General features: G+C 37.0%; 1 protein-coding gene across 1 annotated transcript in view; it reads left to right on the plus strand.

The window, feature by feature from the left end:
- The first annotated feature begins 180 nt into the window (after positions 1–180).
- Positions 181–16468, plus strand: part of noc2l (NOC2-like nucleolar associated transcriptional repressor) — a 44509-nt gene continuing 28221 nt past the window's right edge. The window contains exons 1-4 of the mRNA XM_084428351.1: positions 181–254; positions 1261–1389; positions 1568–1763; positions 2001–2123. Of these exons, the coding sequence (XP_084284477.1) occupies positions 235–254; positions 1261–1389; positions 1568–1763; positions 2001–2123 (468 nt within the window). The 5' untranslated portion in view covers positions 181–234. The remainder of the gene's footprint in view (positions 255–1260; positions 1390–1567; positions 1764–2000; positions 2124–16468) is intronic.

Genomic DNA, 16468 nt, shown 5'->3' on the forward strand with positions numbered 1-16468 from the left:
GGAAACATTCTGCATTTGGGCGAAAATAAATCCCACAAAATATGTAGAGGTAAAAGATTAAATAATCTGTTTATAATAATACTTCCAAAAACACAAGCGAGCAGAAATGTAGACTGTGAGTTTTCATTTTTGGTTTGCATTTAACGCAACGTTAAACTAAAGATCAACTCAGCTGAGCTCCTGAAAGCGGTGCATTGTGGGTATTTGCGTCCCTGTGCACGTTTCTTATCCAGCATGGCAGGGAAAAACAAGAGGTATGTCCCATTCTTAGCTATTTAACCTCGTATATATAATCGCAAATTCTTGCTTTGTTTCGAGTACAGTTAACTAAACTGTAGAGGGTGTTGTCAGAGCTCAGTTCACTTCACAAGACACTTATTTGATGATATTTGACGATAGCTAGCTAGTTTTAGCCACAGATGATGTACTAAAACTCATCAGTCTATGAGTAGATCAGCATTAATGGAGAGAACATGATTGTGCTGACATTAAATAGGCAATAGTTAATTATGAATTGATAAAAAAAAAATCCATATCCAGCTACAAAATTTGTTAGGGAATCGTCATTATCTAGTGTACTAAGGCTACATGTGCTTGCTAAAAAGTTGGTTGAACATTGTTAATCTTTTGAAAATAATTTAATCCTTTTCATAAGAATTACTGTGAAAAATACTGTTACAAATAAAAAAATACATTGTAACTTCAGTATACACTAACTTTCTGCACTTTATTCACCTTTTTTGACGTTTTCCCTTTTCAGGAAGGTAGGAACGTAGTCTAAACATACTTGTTAATACAAATGTTTTACGTATTAAGAAATAAACAGCTCTTTTGAGGAATATTAAAGCCAGGTTTAGTCTCAGGACATGTCAATCTTGTTGTAGTGCAGGGGTTTTCAGTCTTGTGGATGCTATCCATGGACGTAAATATTATCCTCCTCCTGGGAAGCCCATCCTAAAAACCCCACATTAATACTTTGAAAAATGTATATTATAACAATATAATTTGGGAAATATACTTAGTTTCTATTATGTCACATAATTAAGATTTTTTCTTCACTATAGTACTGTGCTGTCAGATTTTATTTATTGTAATAAATTCATTGAATTTAATGTATTTTACGTTTTATTTAACTTAATGTATTTTAATTGAATTTGATTAATTTAAATTGCATTTGTTATTATATTATCAACTAGCTAAACGTACTGCAAACAAAAACTTACTGAATGTGTTACTGATGTTCCATCTAAATTTGTGCAGGAAGTTGGAGGATCTCAGTGTGGATGAGTTCATGTTATCTGGGTTCGATTCTGATGAGGAAGATGATTGTGAGGATGAGGAATCAACACAGCAGAAAGGCGGAAAGAAGAAACCTACACCTCAGAAGGCGTAAGTGTGGCCTTCACGTTTTAGTGATAATTCTAGTGTTTTTATTCTAGGGTTTTTATTTCCATTCTCTGTTACATGCTAGAAATGATTGCAGAGGATACTCTATTGTCAGAACGGGAGGTACCTAGTTAGATAACATGCTGTTTCAGTGGTCTAACTCTGATCAATGATGTCACAGGTCTGTCAACAAGCAGGGCAAGGCGACTGAGCACAAGGACCAGCTATCAGCCCTCAAGAGCAAAGACCCAGAATTCTATAAGTACTTAGAACAAAATGACCAGGAGCTCCTGAATTTTGATGACTCTGATAGTCTTGAAGATGAGGAGGAGGATGAAGAGGAAAGGATGTACCACAAACTCCCTTCTCAACTGGAGGTCAGCCATTTAGTTCTTCCTATGCAACAAATTATTAATTACTTTTTAATTTATAAATTATGTTTTTCACAATTTGCTGTGAATTGTGTCGTATGTATGTATGTATATATATATATATATATATATATATTTATGTATTATTATTATTATTATTATTATTATATAATACTTTATACTTTAATATATAAAGTGTGTGTTTTCCTTGGAATATGAACCACAATTTTTATGTGACACTAGGATGCTGATGATGATGAGGAGGAGGAGGAATCAGAAAAAAAGGTTGCGAAACCATCAAAATCTTCTAAAGAATCTACCAAGGTCACAGAAGCAATGATTGAGAAATGGAGAACTGCACTCAGGGTAACATTTTGATCTTATCCTTTATTCACTATGTTTTCTTTTAGGAGCGTCAGATAATTCTGTATGAGCTCTCGTTCATTGTCAACAGGGGATGCTCAACTGTAGTGGATGACCAGTGTAGGGTTTTTTCTTTTCTTGTTTTTTTCCAATGCAGTCGATATATGGAAAATATTTTTGTTTATAGCAAACGAGACATCTGAGAGTTCCTGAATTGAACTGCATAAAAACTGCCCATATATGGCTAGCTGTATATTTTGGAACTCACACAAGGGGGAGCAATTGTTATTTCTGGTGAATAATCACTAATCAGTGAAATGAAAGTTAGGGCAAGAGCTTTTTTTTTTTTTGAATTCAGCAAAGATGTAATATATTTACCAAAAGCAGGAAAGACATTTATGTTACAAAAGATTTCTATTTCAAATAAATACTGTTATTTTTTTCTAATCATCAAATAATAATAAAAAATTCTATAACAGTTTCCACAAAAATATTAAGTGCGTTACTGTTTTCGCATTGATAATAAGACATGTTTTTTGAGCAGCAAATCAGCATATTAGAATGATTTCTGAAGAATCATGTGACACTGAAGACTGGAGTAATGATGCTGAACATTCAGCTTTGCATCACAGGAATAAATTACATTTAAAAATTAAAGCTGCAAGCAGCATTTATCGGGGTTCAAGCTATTAAGGCCTTTAAGGGTTTTTAAGCACAAAAGCATCAAAAGTTATCAGGTTTTATTTAGCAAGCATGTAACCACTGACATAATAGATGGAAAAGACCATTTACAGCCAATACAGGCAATGTACCATAGGAAATATATGGTTTTAAAGCTTTTTAACAGTTATAGCGCCACCTATGGTCCGATCTCCATAAAATTTGGCATGCTTGTTAATGATGTTATGTCACATATGCTCACCAATTTTTGTGAAGTTCTGAGTTTTCATTTAGGATTTATAGGATTTTTAATGTATTTTGCCACGCCCATTTTATAAATGACCCTATTACAGCCATCCAAATGCAAAAGTTCAACTTTTTTTCGATAATTATTGATCTAGAGAGTCCAGAGAATTGTCCTAGACTGGTCTGGTTCCGATCGGGCGAAAAACCTAGGACTAGTTCGCAAAAGTAGGTTTTTAACATGTTCGCGAATATTTAATGAACGGTTTGATTGACAGCAATGGTTCTTGAGGCAAAGTTGTTCAGCATGAGCAGATCTATCAAATGATATGCATATTGTGTGGATGAGTGTAACACCACGTGATTACAGAGCCATAAAACTCGTTAGCGCCAACTAGTGGCCGATTTCTTTCAAAATTCTTACAGACCTCTAGGGCCATGAGATGAACATGCCCATCGAGTTTCGTTCCGATCGGCCTCCGTTAACCTTGTTTAATAGGTTCTCAACTTCATTGGCCAATGGCGGCCATGTTTTTTGAGATACGCCAATATCCTCATAGACATATATGGCACCTTGGGCCAAGACACTGCATACCAATTTTCAAGTCAATCGGACTAACGGTCAGGTGGTTATAGCCCTTTTCATGTTTTTTCCATGTTATAGCGCCACCTATTGTTCAATCGTCGCGATTTTTTTACTGTGACCCCAGACTGAACCCATACACATGTGTACCGAGTTTGGTTAAGCTATCTCATTGACTTTTTGAGTTATAGCCATTTTAGTAAAATAGGCTCCTCCCACAATGTTTATTTTATGCCCCCTAGCAACCTTGAATCGAAATTTCGAATTTTTTTTGATAATTATTGATCGTCAGACTCCATAGAACATTTCTGCACTGGATTGGTTCCGATCGGACAAAAAACCTAGGACTAATTAGCAAAAGTAGTTTTTTGACAAAATTCAAAATGGCGGAAAAATTTCCATACCGGAAATGAAATCGGAGATATACGTTTTGTTCATCACGTTTTCAGCTTTCCAATGATATAAGACACTTGAGTCTACGACATACGGTCTAGGAGTTATGAGCAGTTTCGCGCTTTTGGTTGTTATAGCGCCACCTATGGGCCAATCGGGGTCATAATCTCTGAACCTCTCCTCGATTTTTGTACTACCATCTGGCAAAGTTTCAAGTCTCCAGCCCTTACGGTTTGGGCTGCAGGATGCGTTTTACGGCAGAAGAATAATAATAATAATTAAAGCTGCAAGCAGCATTTATCGGGGTTCAAGCTATTAAGGCCTTTAAGGGTTTTTAAGCACAAAAGCATCAAAAGTTATCAGGTTTTATTTAGCAAGCATGTAACCACTGACATAATAGATGGAAAAGACCATTTACAGCCAATACAGGCAATGTACCATAGGAAATATATGAATTTAAAGCTTTTTAACAGTTATAGCGCCACCTATGGTCCGATCTCCATAAAATTTGGCATGCTTGTTAATGATGTTATGTCACATATGCTCACCAATTTTTGTGAAGTTCTGAGTTTTCATTTAGGATTTATAGGATTTTTAATGTATTTTGCCACGCCTATTTTATAAATGACCCTATTACAGCCATCCAAAAGCAAAAGTTCAACTTTTTTTCGATAATTATTGATCTAGAGAGTCCAGAGAATTGTCCTAGACTGGTCTGGTTCCGATCGGGCGAAAAACCTAGGACTAGTTCGCAAAAGTAGGTTTTTAACATGTTCGCGAATATTTAATGAACGGTTTGATTGACAGCAATGGTTCTTGAGGCAAAGTTGTTCAGCATGAGCAGATCTATCAAATGATAATGCATTTTGTGACGAAATTTGTTACACCACGTGATTACAGAGCCTTAAAACTCGTTAGCGCCAACTAGTGGCCGATTTCTTTCAAAATTCTTACAGACCTCTAGGGGCTTGAGCCAAACATGCCCACCGAGTTTCGTTCTGATCGGACTTCGTTAACCTTGTCTAATAGGTGCTCAAACTTCATTGGCCGATGGCGGCCATGTTTTTCGAGATACACCAATGTCCTCATAGACATACATGGCACCTTGGACCAAGACACTGCATACCAATTTTCAAGTCAATCGGACAAACGGTCAGGTGGTTATAGCCTGTTTTATGTTTTTTTCATGTTATAGCGCCACCTAGTTTTCAATCGTCGCGATTTTTTTACTGTGACCCCAGATTGAACTATTACACATGTGTACCGAGTTTGGTGAAGATACCTCATTTATTTCTCGAGTTATAGCCGTTTTAGTAAAATAGGCTCCTCCCACAACGTACGTTTTGGCGCCCCCTAGCGACCGTGAATTGAAATTTCAACTTTTTTTCGATAATTATTGATATTCAGGCTCCAGAGAACATTTCTGCACTGGTTTGGTTCCAATCGGACGAAAAACCTAGGACTAGTTCGCAAAAGTAGGTTTTTGACAAAATTCAAAATGGCGGAAAATTTTCCCAGGCGGAAATGAAATCGGAGATATACGTTTTGACCGTCTTGAGCCAAGGATTACAGTGATATAAGACACTTGATTCTATGACAAACCGTCTAGGAGTTATGGCTGATTTCATACTTTTGCTTGCTATAGCGCCACCTATTGGCCAATCGGGGTCATACTTTGATAGGTTCTCCCCAAATTGAGGACTACCATTTGGCTGAGTTTCAAGTCTCCAGCATTTACGGTTTGGGCTGCACGATGCGTTTTAGGGGAAAATAATAATAATTAAAGCTGCAAGCAGCATTTATCGGGGTTCAAGCAGTTAAGGCCTTTTAGGCATTTAAGCACAAAAGCATCAAAAGTTATTAAGATTTATTTAGCAAGCATGTAACCACTGACATAATAGATGGAAAAGACCATTTACAGCCAATACAGGCAATTTGCCATGGGATATATATGGTTTTAAAGCTTTTTAACAGTTATAGCGCCACCTATGGTCCGATCTCCATAAAATTGTTTACTGTGACCTCAAATTGAACCCATACACATGTGTACTGAGTTTGGTGAAGATATCTCATTTACTTCTTGAGTTATAGCCATTTGAGTAAAATAGGCTCCTCCCACAACGATTTGCCACATTCTAGAATTATTTAATATGATTCTAGCATGATTTACTATCATATACCATGTTCCAGAATGATTTATTAGGATTCTAGCATGATTTACCTTGATACACCTCATTTCAGTATTATTTACTATGATTTACAATGTTTCTAGCATGATTAACCACATTACTAGCAATTATGTGAAGTGTCAGTGCAAATGAGGTGATGAACACTGACAAAATATTATTGTGTTATAATAGTTAGTTATATACGTGATTTTTAGTGTGTGTCCAAGTATGAATGCAAAAGCACATGTAAAATATTTCATTATTAAGTAGAATGGCCAGCAGAGGGCACTAGAAGACCACTTATTGGCTCACTTTCACTTTAAACCAGTTTTCTGCACTAAAGCAAACCAGTTTTTCCATGTTAACTCAATGCATGCTTACACACACACACACACACACACACACACACACACACACACACACACACACAGCATAGTTAACCATGATTTACCATGATATACCACGTTCTAGTATTATTTACCAGGAGATAAACGACAATCTAGTATTATTTACTTTGATTTACCATGTTTCTAGCCTGATTTATCACATTACTAGCAATTATTTGAAGTGTCAGTGCAAATAAAGTGATTAACACTGACAAAATATGATTGTGTTATAATAGTTATTGCTATATAAGTGATTTTTTTAGTGTGTATTCAAGTATGAATGCAAGCACATGTTGAATTATTTCATTAATAAGTAGAATGGCCAGCAGAGGGCAGTAGAAGACCACTTATTGGCTCACTTTCACTTTAAACCAGTTTTCTGCACTAAAGCAAACCAGTTTATCCATGTTAACTCAATGCATGCTTACACACACACACACACACACACACACACACACACACACACACACACACACACACACACACACACACACACACACACACACAGCATAGTTAACCATGATTTACCATGATTTACCACATTACTAGCAATTATTTGAAGTGTCAGTGCAAATAAAGTGATTAACACTGACAAAATATGATTGTGTTATAATAGTTATTGCTATATAAGTGATTTTTAGTGTGTATTCAAGTATAAATGCAAGCACATGTGGAAAAATTTAATTAATAAGTAGAATGGCCAGCAGAGGGCAGTAGAAGACCACTTATTGGCTCACTTTCACTTTAAACCTCATGATTTTGACCAGTTTTCTGCACTAAAGCAAACCAGTGTTTCCATGTTAACTCAATAATGCATACTTGCTACATATGCTACACACAATAATGCTACACACACACACACACACACACACACACACACAAATGTTTCAGTGATATTGGTGTCACATTCACCTTCATCACATTCACCTTCTGTCTTCATCACATTCACCATCTGTCGTCATCACCTGCACCTGCTCCTCATCACCCTCATCATCATCACCTGCTCCTCATCATCATAACCGTCACCTGTTGTCCTTGTCTTGATCTGTGTATTTAAGTTCCCCTCTCACCCATTATCATTGTCGGTTATTGTTTGTGCACTAGCACTCTGTTATGTTTGTTTTCATGTTGGAAAATAAAACCTTTGTTATATTTGTACCACACACACACACACACACACACACACACACACACACACACACACTTACCATAGTTTATCATGATTTACCATGGCTGATACCAATACCAATATGACAAAATGACTATTTTAAACAGCAGGGGGCAGTAAAATACCACTTATTGGCTTAACATGCCATTAATTCATATCATTTTCACCTTTTTAACTGTTATAGAGGCAAATTTTGTCCGATCTGTCTGAAAATTTTCATGCTTGTTCAGGGTGATATTTCACACGTTCTGACTTGTTTTTAAGAAGGTCTGAGCATTGATTAAAGAGATATAGGCTTTCGGGGACACTTGGTAAAGGCCAGATTTTGAAGTGAACCTATTATAGCTATCCAAATGAAGTAGTTCAACTTTTTCTGACAATTATTGATCTAGTGAGTCCAGAGAATTGTATTGCACTAGTTTTGAACATTATGATATGAAAATTATATGATCAGAGATGGAAAAGACCATTTACAGCCAATACAGGCAGTTTACAATAGGAAATATATGATTTTAAAGCTTTTTAACAGTTATAGCGCCACCTATCGTCCGATCTCCATAGAATTTTTCATGCTTGTTAATGATGTTATGTCACATATGCTGACCGATTTTTGTGAAGTTCTGAGTTTTTATTTAGGATTTATAGGCTTTTTAAGGTATTTTGACACGCCCATTTTATAAATGACCCTATTACAGCCATCCAAATGCAAAAGTTCAACTTTTTTTTGATAATTATTGATCTAGAGAGTCCAGAGAATTGTTCTAGACTCGTTTGGTTCCGATCGGGCAAAAAACCAGGGACTAGTTCGCAAAAGTAGGTTTTTAACATATTCGTGAATAATTAATAAACTGTTTGATTGACAGCAATGGTTCTAGAGGCAAAGTTGTTCAGCATAAGCAGATCTATCAAATGATATGCATTTTGTGATGATAAGTGTAACACCACGTGATTACAGAGCCATAAAACTCATTAGCGCCAACTAGTGGCCGATTTCTTTCAAAATTCTTACAGACCTCTAGGGCCATGAGCCGAACATGCCCATTGAGTTTCGTTCCGATCGGCCTCCGTTAACCTTGTCTAATAGGTGCTCAAACTTCATTGGCCGATGGCGGCCATGTTTTTTGAGATACGCCAATGTCCTCATACACATACATGGCACCTTGGACCAAGACACTGCATACCAATTTTCAAGTCAATCGGACTAACGGTCAGGTGGTTATAGCCTGTTTTATGTTTTTTTCATATTATAGCGCCACCATGAGGCCAATCACCGCGATTTTTTTACTGTGACCTCAACTTGAGCTCTTACATATGTGTACCGAGTTTGGTGAAAATATCTCATTTTGTTCACGAGTTATAGCCATTTTCGTATAATTAGCTCCGCCTCCTGCGAACGTTTTGATACCCCTTAGCAACCGTGGATCGAAATTTTACATTTTTTTCGATAATTATTGATCTTCAGACTCCTGTGAATATTTCTGCACTGGTTTGGTTCCGATCGGGCGAAAAACCAGGGACTAGTTCGCAAAAGTAGGTTTTGGACATAATCCAAAATGGCGGGAAAATTTGCATACCGGAAATGAAATCCTTGAGGCCTTTTTTGTTCGGCTTGACCCAAGGATTCCAAAGATATAAGACACTTGAGTCTGTGACAAAGGGTTGATGAGATTTAAGCAAAAATATGCCATTTTTTTGTTTTTTGCACTGTAGCGCCACCTATTGGCCAATCTAGCTCATATTCTCTGAACCTCTCCTCGATTTTTGTACTACCTTCTGGCCAAGTTTCAAGTCTCTAGCACTTACGGTTTAGGCTGCACGATGCGTTTTACGGCAGAATAATAATAATAATTAAAGCTGCAAGCAGCATTTATCGGGGTTCAAGCAGTTAAGGCCTTTAAGGCATTTAAGCACAAAAGCATCAAAAGTTATTAAGATTTATTTAGCAAGCATGTAACCACTGACATAATAGATGGAAAAGACCATTTACAGCCAATACAGGCAATTTGCCATGGGATATATATGGTTTTAAAGCTTTTTAACAGTTATAGCGCCACCTATGGTCCGATCTCCATAAAATTGTTTACTGTGACCTCAAATTGAACCCATACACATGTGTACTGAGTTTGGTGAAGATATCTCATTTACTTCTTGAGTTATAGCCATTTGAGTAAAATAGGCTCCTCCCACAACGATTTGCCACATTCTAGAATTATTTAATATGATTCTAGCATGATTTACTATCATATACCATGTTCCAGAATGATTTATTAGGATTCTAGCATGATTTACCTTGATACACCTCATTTCAGTATTATTTACTATGATTTACAATGTTTCTAGCATGATTAACCACATTACTAGCAATTATGTGAAGTGTCAGTGCAAATGAGGTGATGAACACTGACAAAATATTATTGTGTTATAATAGTTAGTTATATACGTGATTTTTAGTGTGTGTCCAAGTATGAATGCAAAAGCACATGTAAAATATTTCATTATTAAGTAGAATGGCCAGCAGAGGGCACTAGAAGACCACTTATTGGCTCACTTTCACTTTAAACCAGTTTTCTGCACTAAAGCAAACCAGTTTTTCCATGTTAACTCAATGCATGCTTACACACACACACACACACACACACACACACACACACACACACACACACACATACACACACAGCATAGTTAACCATGATTTACCATGATATACCACGTTCTAGTATTATTTACCAGGAGATAAACGACAATCTAGTATTATTTACTTTGATTTACCATGTTTCTAGCCTGATTTATCACATTACTAGCAATTATTTGAAGTGTCAGTGCAAATAAAGTGATTAACACTGACAAAATATGATTGTGTTATAATAGTTATTGCTATATAAGTGATTTTTTTAGTGTGTATTCAAGTATGAATGCAAGCACATGTTGAAATATTTCATTAATAAGTAGAATGGCCAGCAGAGGGCAGTAGAAGACCACTTATTGGCTCACTTTCACTTTAAACCAGTTTTCTGCACTAAAGCAAACCAGTTTATCCATGTTAACTCAATGCATGCTTACACACACACACACACACACACACACACACACACACACACACAGAGCATAGTTAACCATGATTTACCATGATTTACCACATTACTAGCAATTATTTGAAGTGTCAGTGCAAATAAAGTGATTAACACTGACAAAATATGATTGTGTTATAATAGTTATTGCTATATAAGTTATTTTTAGTGTGTATTCAAGTATAAATGCAAGCACATGTGGAAAAATGTAATTAATAAGTAGAATGGCCAGCAGAGGGCAGTAGAAGACCACTTATTGGCTCACTTTCACTTTAAACCTCATGATTTTGACCAGTTTTCTGCACTAAAGCAAACCAGTGTTTCCATGTTAACTCAATAATGCATACTTGCTTCATATGCTACACACAATAATGCTACACACACACACACACACACACACACACACACACACAAATGTTTCAGTGATATTGGTGTCACATTCACCTTCATCACATTCACCTTCTGTCTTCATCACATTCACCATCTGTCGTCATCACCTGCACCTGCTCCTCATCACCCTCCTCATCATCACCTGCTCCTCATCATCATAACCGTCACCTGTTGTCCTTGTCTTGATCTGTGTATTTAAGTTCCCCTCTCATCCATTATCATTGTCGGTTATTGTTTGTGCACTAGCACTCTGTTATGTTTGTTTTCATGTTGGAAAATAAAACCTTTGTTATATTTGTACCACACACACACACACACACACACACACACACACACACACACACACACACACACACACACACACACACACACACACACCATCATTTATCATGATTTACCATGGCTGATACCAATACCAATATGAGAAAATGACTATTTTAAACAGCAGGGGGCAGTAAAATACCACTTATTGGCTTAACATGCCATTAATTCATATCATTTTCACCTTTTTAACTGTTATAGAGGCAAATTTTGTCCGATCTGTCTGAAAATTTTCATGCTTGTTCAGGGTGATATTTCACACGTTCTGACTTGTTTTTAAGAAGGTCTGAGCATTGATTAAAGAGATATAGGCTTTCGGGGACACTTGGTAAAGGCCAGATTTTGAAGTGAACCTATTATAGCTATCCAAATGAAGTAGTTCAACTTTTTCTGACAATTATTGATCTAGTGAGTCCAGAGAATTGTATTGCACTAGTTTTGAACATTATGATATGAAAATTATATGATCAGAGATGGAAAAGACCATTTACAGCCAATACAGGCAGTTTACCATAGGAAATATATGATTTTAAAGCTTTTTAACAGTTATAGCGCCACCTATCGTCCGATCTCCATAGAATTTTTCATGCTTGTTAATGATGTTATGTCACATATGCTGACCAATTTTTGTGAAGTTCTGAGTTTTTATTTAGGATTTATAGGCTTTTTAATGTATTTTGACACGCCCATTTTATAAATTACCCTATTACAGCCATCCAAATGCAAAAGTTCAACTTTTTTTTGATAATTATTGATCTAGAGAGTCCAGAGAATTGTCCTAGACTCGTTTGGTTCCGATCGGGCAAAAAAACAGGGACTAGTTCGCAAAAGTAGGTTTTTAACATATTCGTGAATAATTAATAAACTGTTTGATTGACAGCAATGGTTCTAGAGGCAAAGTTGTTCAGCATAAGCAGATCTATCAAATGATATGCATTTTGTGATGATAAGTGTAACACCACGTGATTACAGAGCCATAAAACTCATTAGCGCCAACTAGTGGCCGATTTCTTTCAAAATTCTTACAGACCTCTAGGGCCATGAGCCGAACATGCCCATTGAGTTTCGTTCCGATCGGCCTCCGTTAACCTTGTCTAATAGGTGCTCAAACTTCATTGGCCGATGGCGGCCATGTTTTTTGAGATACGCCAATGTCCTCATACACATACATGGCACCTTGGACCAAGACACTGCATACCAATTTTCAAGTCAATCGGACTAACGGTCAGGTGGTTATAGCCTGTTTTATGTTTTTTTCATTTTATAGCGCCACCATGAGGCCAATCGTCGCGATTTTTTTACTGTGACCCCAGATTGAACTCATACACATGTGTACCAAGTTTGGTGAAGATACCTCATTTACATCGGGAGTTATAGCCATTTTAGTAAAATAGGCCCCTCCCACAATGTACGTTTTGGCGCCCCTTAGCGACCGTGAATCGAAATTTCCACTTTTTTTCGATAATTATTGATATTCAGACTCCAGAGAACATTTCTGCACTGGTTTGGTTCCAATCGGGCAAAAAACCAGGGACTAGTTCGCAAAAGTAGGTTTTTGACAAAATTCAAAATGGCGGAAAATCTATCATGGCGGAAATGAAATCGGAGATATACGTTTTGTTCGTCAGGCATCCAGCTTTCCAATGATATAAGACACTTGAGTCTACGACATACGGTCTAGGAGTTATGAACAGTTTCGCGCTTTTGGTTGCTATAGCGCCACCTATGGGCCAATCGGGGTCATAATCTCTGAACCTTTCCTCGATTTTTGTACTACCATCTGTCAAAGTTTCAAAGTTCCAGCTCTTACGGTTTGGGCTGCACGATGCGTTTTACGGCGGAATAATAATAATAATAATAATAAAAATCAGCACAATTACAATAGGGTTTCAGCACTTCGTGCTTGAACCCCTAATAATAAAAATCAGCACAATTACAATAGGGTTTCAGCATTTCATGCTTGAACCCCTAATAATTAAAGCTGCAAGCAGCATTTATCGGGGTTCAAGCAATTAAGGCCTTTAAGCATAAAAGCATCAAAAGTTATTAAGATTTATTTAGCAAGCATGTAACTACTGACATAATAGATGAAAAAGACCATTTATCCTAGGAAATATATGGTTTTAAAGCTTTTTAACAGTTATAGCGCCACCTATGGTCCGATCTCCATAAAATTTGGCATGCTTGTTAATGATGTTATTTCACATATGTTCACCAATTTTTGTGAAGTTCTGAGTTTTTATTTATGATTTATAGGTTTTTTTATTTATTTTGCCCCGCCCATTTTATAAATGACCCTATTACAGCCATCCAAATGCAAAAGTTCAACTTTTTTTTGATAATTATTTATCTAGAGAGTCCAGAGAATTGTCCTAGACTGGTCTGGTTCCGATCGGGCGAAAAACCAGGGACTAGTTCGCAAAAGTAGGTTTTTAACATAATTATGAATATTTAATGAACGGTTTGATTGACAGCAATAGTTCTTGAGGCAAAGTTGTTCAGCATGAGCAGATCTATCAAATGATATGCATTTTGTGACAATAAGTGTAACACCACGTGATTACAGAGCCATTAAACTCGTTAGCGCCAACTAGTGGCCGATTTCTTTCAAAATTCTTACAGACCTCTAGGGGCTTGAGCCGAACATGCCCACTGAGTTTCGTTCTGATTGGCCTCCGTTAACCTTGTCTAATAGGTGCTCAAACTTCATTGGCCGATGGCGGCCATGTTTTTCGAGATACACCAATGTCCTCATAGACATACATGGCACCTTGGACCAAGACACTGCATACCAATTTTCAAGTCAATCGGACAAACGGTCAGGTGGTTATAGCCTGTTTTATGTTTTTTTAATGTTATAGCGCCACCATGTGGCTAATCACCGCGATTTCTTTACTGTGACCTTAGATTGACCTCTTACACATGTGTACCAAGTTTGGTGAAGATAACTCATTTACTTCTGGAGTTATAGCCATTTTAGTAAAACTAGCTCCGCCTCCTTCGAACGTTTTGGCGCCCCTTAGCGACCGTGAATCAAAATTTAAACTTTTTTTTAATAATTATTGATATTCAGACTCCAGAGAACATTTCTGCACTTGTTTGGTTCCGATCGTACAAAAAACCTAGGACTAGTTCGCAAAAGTAGGTTTTGGACAAAATCCAAAATGGCGGAAAATTTGCATACCGGAAAGGAAATCCTTGAGGCCTTTTTTGTTCGGCTTGAGCCAAGGATTCCAATGATATAAGACACTTGAGTCTGTGACAAAGGGTTGGTGAGATTTAAGCAAAAATGTGCCATTTTTTTGGTTTTTGCACTGTAGCGCCACCTATTGGCCAATCTGGCTCATATTTTGATAACCTCTCCTCGATTTTTGTACTACCATATGGCAAAGTTTCAAGTCTCTAGCACTTACGGTTTGGGCTGCACGATGCGTTTTACGGCAGAAGAAAAATAATAATAATTAAAGCTGCAAGCAGCATTTAGCGGGGTTCAAGCATTTAGGGTCTTTAAGCACATAAGGCAGTTTAGTGAGTTGTCTGAGTTTTCGTTTAGGATTTACAGGCTTTTGAGTGTTTTTTTGCCATACACATTTTCTAAATGATCCTATTATGGCTACCCAATGGGTAAAGTTTAAGTTTTTTATATAATTATTGATCTAGAGCTTCCAGAGAATTGTACTGCACTGGTATATTTCCGATCGGGTGAAAAATATAGACTAGTTTGCAAAAGTAGGTTTTTAACATAATCGCAAGTATTTAATGAACAAATTAATTGACAGCAGTAGTTTTTGAGGCAAAGTTGTTCAGTATGAGGAGATCTATCAAATGACACGCATCACGTGATTACAGAGCAGTAAAACCTGTTAGCGCCAACTAGTGGCTGATTTCTTTCAAAATTCTTACAGACCTCTAGGGCCACGAGTCGAACATGCCCACCGAGTTTCGTTCCAATCGGCCTTCGTTAACCTTGTCTAAGAGGTGCACAAACTTTATTGGCCGATGGCGGCATAGACATACATGGCACCTTGGACCAAGACACTGCATACCAATTTTAAAGTCAATCGAACTAATGGTCAGGTGGTTATAGCCCTTTTCATGTTTTTGTGATGTTATGGCCTGATCTCCATTTTAAATAATTATTTTAAAGGTGCTGTAGAATGCATTGATATATTTTAAATTGTTCTCTGATATCTCTGAAACAGAAATGTCTTCAACAGTCAAGTAGTGGATAAAATCACTAATGTTACTTTCTGCTTGCGGTAGGGGTTGTAATGGAAATATAACATTAGTTGGAACTGCCCCCTTCTTGAGTATCAAACGATGAGCGAAACCTGCTTGATATTGTCCCAGGTTAGAAAAACTGTCTGGGGTAAAATGGGCAGAGCAAACTAACAGCTTTGAATTAAAATGGTGAGGTATCCTGTTGTAAACATCAACCATGCCTGTTGACAGTTCTCTTTTGTGGGAAGGGAATGAAAAGTTCTCAAATCCGCAGCACAGCTTCAGACATAACATTTATATCCATGATCTGCCATTTTCACTATTGTCCTTGCTTGCTTCTTCACAACACCTGCAGATCTTCTGATGATTCGGCTGTGCAGGTCCACATTAACACTGCCTGGCCTAGAACATGGACTGGAAAATGCAAATTTGGGGGGTATAAATATTAATGATCCTGACTCCAACGTCACAGTCGGTGTTATGGTGGGATTCACTCATTTTTCAGCGGTCTTTTGCAAACAGGAGATTTACACATGAAGGAGGAAACAATGGTGTTTGAGGCTCACGGTATGTCAGTTCCATGTCCAGAACTCTTATCATTCAACTATGCCAAGATAAATACAGTTTTCAATTGTATGGCACCTTTAAAATAGATGATTAGTAATATAATGCTTACTTGGAGTCTGAAATGGCTTTAACAAAAGAAGAAAAATATTCTTAGATTTCTGTTCATTCTAATCATGTACA

This window comes from Rutilus rutilus, assembly GCF_951802725.1.
Source record: "Rutilus rutilus genome assembly, chromosome: 13".
NCBI lineage: Eukaryota > Metazoa > Chordata > Actinopteri > Cypriniformes > Leuciscidae > Rutilus > Rutilus rutilus.